The 10670-nt window shown below is 37.4% G+C and overlaps 1 protein-coding gene and 1 pseudogene across 3 annotated transcripts in view; one reads left to right on the forward strand and one right to left on the reverse strand.

Annotated features, from left to right (window-relative positions):
* The window catches only part of Nox4 (NADPH oxidase 4), a 123094-nt gene extending 115940 nt beyond the window's left edge, over nucleotides 1–7154 (forward strand). For all 3 annotated transcript variants that reach the window (XM_051191586.1, XM_051191579.1, XM_051191596.1), the window contains one exon: nucleotides 6631–7154. In XM_051191586.1, the coding sequence (XP_051047543.1) occupies nucleotides 6631–6751 (121 nt within the window). In that variant the 3' untranslated portion in view covers nucleotides 6752–7154. The remainder of the gene's footprint in view (nucleotides 1–6630) is intronic.
* On the reverse strand, nucleotides 7058–9842 carry LOC127227377 (death effector domain-containing protein-like; annotated as a pseudogene).
* Between the last annotated feature and the right edge of the window lie 828 nt (nucleotides 9843–10670).

The raw sequence follows: 10670 nt of genomic DNA on the forward strand, positions 1-10670 counted from the left end.
GGTACCACAAACACTATTCCCTAGGGGTGAAGGCTCTAGGTAGGAACTAGCCAACTTCTCTGTATTCAATGAGTTGTGTGGTTGTTGCTTTCAAAAGTAGGACCTTTTACTGTCAGTTTGTGAAGAGCAACCTATAGTCTTGCCCTTTTGGCTAACAACTAGGATTAGATATAACCTAATCCTGGTACTGGAAGCTTCATTTGGTGACAAAAGAGGTCCAGGTTCAGCTCTGTCTCCATGTTATTTGGTGATTTTATTCAGATTACCTTCATATATGTATGTATTTTAGGATGCCTCTGTTGTATTAAATTCCCATACTACCACTCAAATGGCCCTTAATTTTACTTGTCTCTCCCATATGTCCTCCCACATTCCCTTCTTCCATCCCACTCCCAAGTGGAGAGTTTGGAACCTTTATGAGATATGTGTCATTGGGAGAAAGTCAGGTCATTTGGGGGCTTATTAAGATAAACAAAGCAAATAGAGATGAGAGATCCTGTGTCTGCATTCACTTGATACTGGAGTTAGAAAATTTCACTTTCCATGATGGTTGTTGTTGACAATCTGGAATTTCAATTGAAAGGATTTAGAATAATCATAGAAACAAATCTCTGGAGATTTATTTGAGTAATTTTATAAAGAAATTTACCTAAGGTGGAAAAAGCCACTTTGAAATTACCACCGTTCTATTGGCTATTGTCTCACAATGAAGGAAAAAGGAAAAGGAGCTCAGCAGCCTCATTCAGTGGTCCCTGATCCTTGAATGTGAATGTGATCTTGAATGTGGTGAATGTGATGACATATAGTCCCTCAGTTTCCTACACCCATGCCTTTCCTATCATAACAGACTATGCCTGCAAGCTGTCATATAAAAAAGAAAAGATTAGGTTGAAAATTGCCATCTTAAAAATTATTGAGGCAATGTTGTTGCCCAGTATATGGTCTACCTGGTGTGGCATATGCATTTGAAAAGATTTTTATTTTATTATTATTAACTAGTTGAAAATTAAATAATAAATGCCAATAACTTTGATTGGTTAATGATAACGTTCAAAGTTTTAGTACATTCATGGCCTATCTATCTACTTTTCTTAATGTGTTGAAATTAGCTATATCTCTAGGTCTATTAGTTTTTGAAATGCTACACATTTTTTGTTTTTTTATTTCCTGTGCATTAAAACTTTCACTGTGTTCACTTTGAATTTCATAGAGATATGTTTGGGTCTAAATATATCCGTTTAATTCTACTAGTTTCATTTGTTTATCATTTTGTCATCCCCTACATTTCTTTGGATTGATTGGGTATTTTTATGAGAGCATTTTCTCCAGTATTGGCATATTATTCATGCCTGTGTGTTTATTTCTTTCTGAAATAACTGTTTTGGACCTTTGGTTCCAAACCTTCTTTTCTGGGCATCAGGGGTTCACTGTAAACACCAAACTCTTGAACCCATCTCTACTACTCAATTTTGCATCTCTTAAATCCGTAGAGATGACTGAGTTCTGTGAAGGTCCTGTGGTGATTGTGATAGAGCCAAAAGTGGAAGAATTTTGTTCTAGATGTGCCATGAACATAATCATTTTTATGCTCTACTTTAAATCTATTTCAGCCCTTTACATGCCTCTTTATTCATTTTTCTGTTACTGTCACTCACCTTACTTGGCTATAAACCTCATTTCTAGTTTTTCTTTTGTTTTATGCTGTTTCAAAAGTCAAGGAAGTGTTACAGAGATTAGAAATTGTACAAACCACATTTTATATATGGTTACATAGCCTGACCCATCCTGAATCAAGTGTTAATCAAGATAATCCCCCAAACAATGTTTGCTAGCATTCTAATTGAGACAATTCCCATACCATGGCTTTCCTCTCAGATGACTTTCTGCTGTGGCAAGTTGCAAATTAAGGCTAAGCAGGACACCATCTGGTAACATTTTGCTTCTTCCTGCAGAATTTCCTTTACCCTTCCTTGTAGTGGTATATTTTTCCAATAAACTCATATTTTGTTAGAAAACTTTTTATTCTGTTTTCATTTTCAAAGATATTTCTATGAAGTGTACGGAAAACTTGTCATACAATAGTTGACATTTTGCTTCACTGGAACTTTGAGGTGTCACGCCATTGTTTTCCTATATGCTTATTTTGAGACTGACAACTTTAAATTTCATCTTCTGTTTATGTTGTATAATATATGAGTTTTTTTTTATTGCCTTCTAGGTGCTCCTAAGTTTTTCTCTGTGTTGAATGCTTTCAGCATTTTCTTGAAAGTCATGTGATTCTTGCATTTATGAGTTGTGTTTTTTCCCATCAATTTGAGGAATATTTGCTAACTAGCTCCTTGGCTTTGTTTTTTCTTAGTTTCCCTTCTTTCCTACCAATTATACACATGTTAAAAATAGTTGCTGTGATTCCCAAGGCTACTGGCAGTATTTTTCTCAGTCTTTGTTACCTAAAGAATTTGATTTGGATAGATTATAATGTTACAGTTTCAATTTTATTTCTCTTCTGATTTGAATGATTATTACTATACTATTTATCTAGTATACTCACTACTTTAAAAATGTATTAAATCCTGGAAAATTATGTTTGCTTGCTTAAAAAAAAAAAGTAACTGACTGTACCTTGGTTTTGCCTAGGGCTGTTCTCTTTTTTCTCCCCTTTCATATGACTCGTGTGTGTGTGTGTGTGTGTGTGTGTGTGTGTGTGTGTGTGTGTGTGTGTGTGTGTGTTGTGTTCTCACACAGTGCTGGAATGCTGGTGTTCAGATTCCATCTAGTTATACTACTCATATTGTATTCAAACCCATGCTTCATATTTAACTTTAACTTAATCTTCTTCTAAGTTTAAAGAGAAATCTGGCACTAGATAAATGTCCAGAAATACACTAGGATGAACCCAAATAAGAATCTAAGAAATAGGGAAGAGGCTATCTTAAATGTCCTTCCCCTATAATGAGTTTAATGGCTACCTTATATGCCATGCTAGATCCTTCATCCAGTAGCTGATGGAAGCAGAAGCAGACACCCACAGCTAAGCACTGAATTGAATTCCTGGAAACCAATTGTAGAGAGGGAGGAGTGATGAGCAAAGGGGTCAGGACCATGCTGGGTAAACCCACAGAAACAGCTGACCTGAACAAGGGGGAGCTCATGGACACCAGACTAACACTTTGGAAACCAGCATAGGATGGAAACAGGCTCTCTGCATGTGTGTATCAGTTAGGAGGCCTGGACAGTCTATGGGGCTTCTGGTGGTGGAACCAGTATTTATTCCTAGTGCATGAATGGAGTTTGGGAGCCCATTCCCCCATGGAGGGATACTTTCTCAGCTTAAAAACATGGGGGAGGGCCTAGGCCATGCTCCAAATGATGTGACAGATTTTGATGATCCCCCATAGAATGCCTCACCCTTTCTATGGAGTAGAAAAGGGATGGGATGGGGGTTGGTGAGGGGCATGGGAAAATGGGAGGAAGAGGGAACTGGGAGTCCTATGTCCAATAATATTCACAATCTGAGGCAGTAAAGTTAGAATTTCAACAATGCAGGGAAACAAATCAGTCTATAATACTCCTAAGTCGATGTTGTCTTTTATATTCCTGAGGGTGTGTGTGTGTGTGTGTGTGTGTGTGTGTGTGTGTGTGTGTATGTGTGAGAGAGAGAGAGAAATAGAGAGATAAATAGAGAGAGGTGAGGAGAATAGGGGATACACACTGACTTCATAGTGTAACACTCACCTACAGACCCAGGTCCTTCTGATAATGTTTAGGTTCTGCCCATTTTGTGATTTGGATGCTAAATGCCAATTTTAATTTATTCTTCTCTACTATGTTGGGTTTGTTGTACTATGCAACTCCACTACTTTGTTTTGGTTTGCTCTTTTTAAAGGCTTGCTCTTTGATTTCTTAATACAGTCATGGATTGGACTGAAGTTTAAGGCTAATTTTGTCAACATACCACTAACTCCCATTTTGCAAATAAGGAGCTACTTAGGAACACTAACCAAGGACCATGAAGCACAGGTCTTCCCATTCTGGTTTGTAGTTTTATGAATTCTTCACAGCCCTCTACAAACTTTGAGAAGTGTTTGACCTAATGACCTCTTGTAGTCCTGCAACCAAATTTATGTAGTTGAAAATGACCAAATGATTTTTTTTCAGCCAAGGTTTTGAGGTTTCTACTTTCTAGAACTCCTATCTCTTCTTTATTCTGTCACATGGCTTATAGCTACCTTGGCCTCCACAAACTTCTAGGTTTTAATTTTTGTTGTTTTGTTTTATTTTGGTTTCTTTAACCTACTGAGACTTCTGAGGTTTCGTACACTCTCCTTTGGCATTCAATTGTTGCTGGGCAATAAGCAATGATAAACATAGGCTTAGATTGTTGTCTTTACTTTTTTCCCTAAGAGCTCAGTTATGTGTTTAGTTTCTGAAATCCTCGCCTCCCACATTTTGGTATATTTCATAAATATAAAGTATCTGAGTATTTTGTACATGTATAAAGTGTATTTTGGTCACACTTGCCTCCCACTCCTCCTAAGTCCTCTCACAGCACCTTCCCCTTCCTTCCCAACTTCACATCTTCTTAAAACAGCAACACTGAGTCCAGTTTGTGCTGTTCTTATACACATGTGTGTGGGCCTCTAGTGAAGCATGGTTGGCCTACCAGGGACCAGACCTTTAATGGAAATTGTATCTCCCTCTCTTCCAAGCATGTGTCAACTGTCAATACCTCTTCAGCCTAGTGTAGTGGTTCTTGAACCCTGTCTCCATGCCACAATATTGACTTGCCTGTTCTTGGGTAGGTTTTGTGCAGACAGACAAAGCTGCCATGAACTCATGAGTGTAGTAGTCTTGTCATGTCCAGAAGAGTTTTATTTCAGTTCTCCCTATACTCTTGCTTTTAAAAATCACAAATTCTGCTGTCATTGACTCTGAGCCTTAAGGAGAGGGTTGTGACATGGATGCCCCATTTGTGAGAGAGGACTCCATAGACACTAATTCTCTGCACCTTGACTGGTTGTAAGTTTCTACATTAACTTCCAAACATTGCACCATTTCATGCTGAGTCCCGAGATCTGAACTAATATATGGGTATAAAGATATTAGTTGACTGGGCAGATTAGTGGTATGTCCATTTAGCAGAATAATAGTAGTGAGTCCATCCCAAGAGCCTGTGAGCTGCCTTGCCATAATTTCCACTATATTTACAATACTATGCAGACATTCCTCCTGTGAAGTATGTCTTAAACCTTATCAGAAAGCAATTGGTTACATATAATTTATTGTTTGCATTTATAGCAACCATGGTCAGATCTTGCCACACCAGTCCTTGTAGCTCTCAGTATTTACATCAGGGTAAGACTGTGGACAGCATTTATCTCCATCAGCCTACATAGAATGCATGGATTGTGAAAGATATCTATCAAGGAGAAAGCTTCCTGATAGTAGCAAATTGATTTCTCAAATCCCTGTGACCAAAGTGTATAATGTCTTCGGCAATAGTATCTTAGCATCAAGTTCTGGTGAGCAGCCAAGAATGATGTTTTGTGGTATCTACATGACACCTGAGTTTGACACAACTCAGGAAAGGCTTACCATACCAGGCACTAAGCTTTTTGTTTGTCAACCTGTGCTTTCTTGGAGTAGCATGATCCCCAATGTACGGTAAAAACAATTAAACTTTTTATATTAATGTGTATGTGTGAATGAAGCTTATGTAGAAGTTTGTCATAATTTAGGGGTTGAGATCAAAATGAGGGCTTCACACATGCTAGGCAATAGCACTAACACTGAGATATATCCGAAGACCTTTCCCTAGTTCTCTAATGGAAGAGGATGTCTCCATTTTACTATGATGACTGCAAATGAATGTTCTGTTTTTATACTTCTTAGTTTAATTTTGAAAGTGAAGAGTCTTTAAAAAAAATGTTTTCTGTATTTGTAATTTTCAATAAATTTAGTCTTTGTCTTCTGCTCCACATTATGCTGGAATAATGAGGACTTCCTTATTTGTCTTCATTAGGGTAGGTAATGTTAAACATTTGATATCCTAGAAGGAAGCCAGTGCACATCAGTAAACCTTGGATGAAGACAAAATTGAAATATTTAATTCTTGGAGTTTATTTTTTCTGTTTGTTAAAGATACATGGTTTTGATTATTGAAAGAAGTTTTATATTAGACAACAATAAAAAACATTTGTTATATCACTGTAGATACAACAGTGCATATATTTTTTTCTAGATAAAAATTTTGCTTTCCTGGTAATGACTTTTCAGTCTCTTGTTTTGAACTGCAACTCATGCAACTCCATGTGAAAAGTTTAGAACAATATTTACAAACTTCCAGTGAAAGAATTGTTGTCTGTTCATTCTTTTCTCCTAGTATGCTTCCCAGTGGCATGTAGTAAAAATATAAGACATACTGCATAATTTCCACCAGCCAATTTATGCTCATAGTTACATTTTGCTGAATTCAACTATGAATGTCATAATTGGGGAGTTGTTTCAAAACGTAAAGCAGCAAGAAAATAACTTTTCTAATACCTTAAACCCATGTTCATATAGCTCAGTGCTTGTCATATTCTACCAAATTTTGTACCTGATTTACCTTTTCTTCTCTTCTCTTTCCAGGAAAACAGTTGGAGTTTTCTGCTGTGGACCAAGTTCAATTTCCAAGACTCTTCATAATTTGAGTAACCAAAGAAACTCATATGGGACAAAATTTGAATACAATAAAGAATCCTTCAGCTGAAGCCTTGGAAAACTAATCTTTTGAGGACTCTAATGAAGGAACAGTGCAGTTTCTAAGACTTGGAAACTTAGCTGAATCAAACAACTGTGCTATGCCAAAGAATATCAAGATTTCCTTATGTATGATTACTTAAATGAGAATTCAAAGGATGTGGCAAAATGACATGTTTAATCCTGAAGCTAAAGAGGCCCTGAAGAATATTTAATGTGGTGATTCACAATTTAATGGGCAAATTAAAAGAATGCTGTTTGATGCACACTGCTGATTTTTATGGGAAATTCAAAACCTCTCTTGCGAGGAGCTGAACTAACTTACTCTGAAGCTGATAGCCACAATCTTCTTTAAATTGTTTTTGCCTGAACAGATTCAAGATTGAACAAAATTAAAAATTCATTGAAACTCAGACTCCATTTTCTACGTTGTACATAAGTGGAGTAGCTTTAATTCTGAAAGGCTCCAGACAAACACTTTGAAGTTTGAAACTGCAGCACACAACTTTGTATCGATACGGGTACTTCATGTCCACTTCTTATCTCCTTCTCTAAGAACTCTGTTGCCTGCCTATATTGTTTCTCCTCTATACTCTCCCAAGTCTTCCACCCATGTTGATACAGTATTTACTTTCTAATTTTTGCACCTTACCCTCTACTAGGGAAGTCTGCACTCTCTCAGATGACCTTCATAACAATAATTTAATAGAACTATTTTATCACCAATTTGCTCAAGTTATTACTATTGCATACTAAAGAAAAATGTTAAAGGTAACCTACTAAAGTTCTTTGTTTAGTTTATGCTTAGACACCAAAGAGTCTTGTATCTTGTAGTAAACACTGAAGCACAAGACCTCTATCTTTGTCTCACTTTGCTTTGTGCCAGAGATGTTGAAGTCACTTTACTTTCTACAAAAGTGTAACCATTTCCCTATTTATTCAAATTGAAGTCAAGAATCACTAATATTATTTTTGAACTATTTGATATAGTAGTGAATTATTAGATTTAATTTTCTGTTTGCGTGATCCAATCAGTTTATAACCTCACTATTTAATATTCTTGAACCAGAAAGAAAATATACTTTACTACCTTAATAATTAAGGTATTCATACAATTTCTCAATTTAATTTGGTCAATAGTTATTAATGCTATCAAGTGTAACATATTGCTGAAATCAATTCCTTGTCTTACATTTGGCAGTTTTTTGTGTAATAGATAACAAGGATAAATGCTGATATTATTTGGATTTGGTGTGATTCACCACTAGCAAACAAGCATACTAAAACAGCAAGCACCAAATGACCACATATGTTTTTAGTTACATGATTTTTTTTCTTTGCTTGAAACACTTTCTTATCCCTTCTATGGGCAATGTGCAATGCTCATGTATATTGAGCTTAAAGACATCTATGTACTATTATGTCTTGGCAATGCTATCCAGATTAGAAAGGATTTTCATAAAAACAAATAAAAAAGAACTCATAAAAAGAAATGAGTTTTTCCAGGCTTGATGTGCAATACTGACTCCTTATTGATCATAACATTTGTATTATTATGTGAACTTGTCAGATTTTAATAGTTCTGATCAAACATTTTTTGCAAAGAAAGATGATATTTCAGAGCTTGTCTGCAATATTTGCTGAACTTCCTTTCCTAATCTAACTTCCAGTGCATGTTCAAGCATCTATATGTCAAACATAATTTGTTTTTAACGGGAATAAAATTAAAGCTTTATCACACATATAGGAGACAGCTTTGTTTTGACAGATTCTTTCTATGGTAGCCATTATTGTTGTGTATGTCTTAAATCACTAATTTTGATGGCAATAAATTTTAAAATTGAAATGGTATCCATGAAATCTCTGTAAGTTTATCTTTATAACAGATAAACCAACAATTTTGAGGAGATGGCTGTTCACTGGTTTGTGAAAAGGTAAGAATAATTGAAGAAGTATAGTATGAGTACATGCTGGCATGATAACCTTAAGATTTTGGTTTCTGCAGCTACTTACTAATGTCATAGACAAGTCACTTGAATGTGGGTTGAGATTTTTTATTTTGCCTCAATTAATAATAGTTGTGGTATTATCTTTTTTTTTATTTGATTTGAAACATTGTCTTGTGTATAACAAATTTCCTCAAACTTGCTATGTAGCCAGAGATAGCCTTGAACTTCTTTTCCTCCTGTCTCTACTTCCCAAGTGCTAAAATTACAAGCATGCACATCCATTTAAAAAAAAACCACACACAAAAAAAAAAAAAACTCATTATTTTAGGTAACATATTGTCTTGATAACATAATGCACATGTCTGCTTTTCCTTGGGATCTGGTGTCACTGACTTTCGGCGTTTTCGCTGGCTCCCAAGTGTGGCTCTTCCTCGGGCTGGCCGCTTACTACACATCTGAGAACCTGAAGTGGGGCAGCACACCACAGGATAGTGGGGAGGCACTGTTTTAGAGGGCTGAGGAGGCCTCAGTTCTGGATCACTGAGGGCTCTGGGGGTCACATAGCAAATTGATGTTTCCTCCAGATACTTGTCTACAAGATCAGGGCACACAGCCCCTCTCTTCTTGAGAGTAACTTAGGGCAGCAAGTCATTGCGAGTGATGATGCGCAGCAGCTGCAGCACCTGGCGAAAGTTACTCTCCTCACAGCGGCCCTGGTGCTCTAGTGCCAATAAGAAGTCACATCCATTTCGGATGAGTCCACGCTCATGGTCATCAATAACATCAACAAAGAGGAAAGAAAGCACGCGAACATCTCTATGAGTTAGGTGGGTGCCCACGATGTCAAACATGCGGTGGAGGCTGTACAGCCCATGTTCCTGCTCACCGTGCTCTTCCGGCCACACCTGGCTTGCCCTCCGCTTCAGGCCCGCCATGCTAGAGGCTCAGGGACAGAGTGCTTTCCAGAATCTCTGCTCAGCGGCTGCAAGCTCCAATGTCCTTTTCAAGAAATTTAATTTCCCAGGTCTCTTCCTAGCACAAGTTTCAAAGCCAGCAGAAAAACAAAAACAAATGGGGGGAGAGTAAAATTTCAAGCTTTATTTTGAAACTTCCAAGGTCCAGTTAGTCAATGTCCATGGCAAAAAAAAAAAAAAAAAAAAAAAAAAATCATGGGTCATCGGAGCTTAAAGTCACTTCACTGAACTACTCCAAGCTAACGAACTCAAACATAACAAAGGCCCCAAGGTCCCCTCTTTGATTGTCACATCACAATATAGTATCAAACCCAAGAACTTTCAGTGTCAATGGCTCATAGCAAGAAAAGTCCCAACTCAACAACCTCTGGGAAAAACCATTACTGTCTCATTTTTCTCCCCAATTCCTGACCCCATCTATTTTCTCACACCATAATTGCTGGGGGGAACTTGGGAGGTAAAAAGTTACAGCCCAATAGAGCGCTTCCTTCACATCACTTCCCTCATCAGACCAGAATTCATTTCCAACTTCACCTTTTCCTTTAGCACACAATGAGAACAAAATAAGCACTATGGCAGCATCCACTCATGCCTCCAGTTCAGGAAGAAACAGGCTCTAAATATGCATATTGACCCCTCCTTCCCTCGTAGAACTTGAAGAGCAAAAGAAGGGTCTGTAAAAGAAAGCATATTTAATTAGCCTGATTGCCTAAATGCCTGCCTGTCTCTTTATATCCTCCTCAGGCTTCCAGAGCCTCCACCTTAGTAAGACAGGCTCCAGTCATGTCTCTCTCCCCATCTTGTATGGCTAATTGCAAAAAAACCTAGAAAAGTACTGTAGTCATCTCCTTATTTGTAACCAGGAAAAACAAGGAAGCAGTAAGCAAGTGAGTGTTTTGGAAAGCAATTCCGGCTGAACCCTCATACAACCCCAATTCTTCAGACCCACATGACCATTCCTTTCCGCCCTTCCCACCCTATTAAAAGCTAAGCGCCCGGCAATTAA

Source organism: Phodopus roborovskii, unplaced genomic scaffold, assembly GCF_943737965.1.
Source record: "Phodopus roborovskii unplaced genomic scaffold, PHOROB, whole genome shotgun sequence".
Classification (NCBI taxonomy): domain Eukaryota; kingdom Metazoa; phylum Chordata; class Mammalia; order Rodentia; family Cricetidae; genus Phodopus; species Phodopus roborovskii.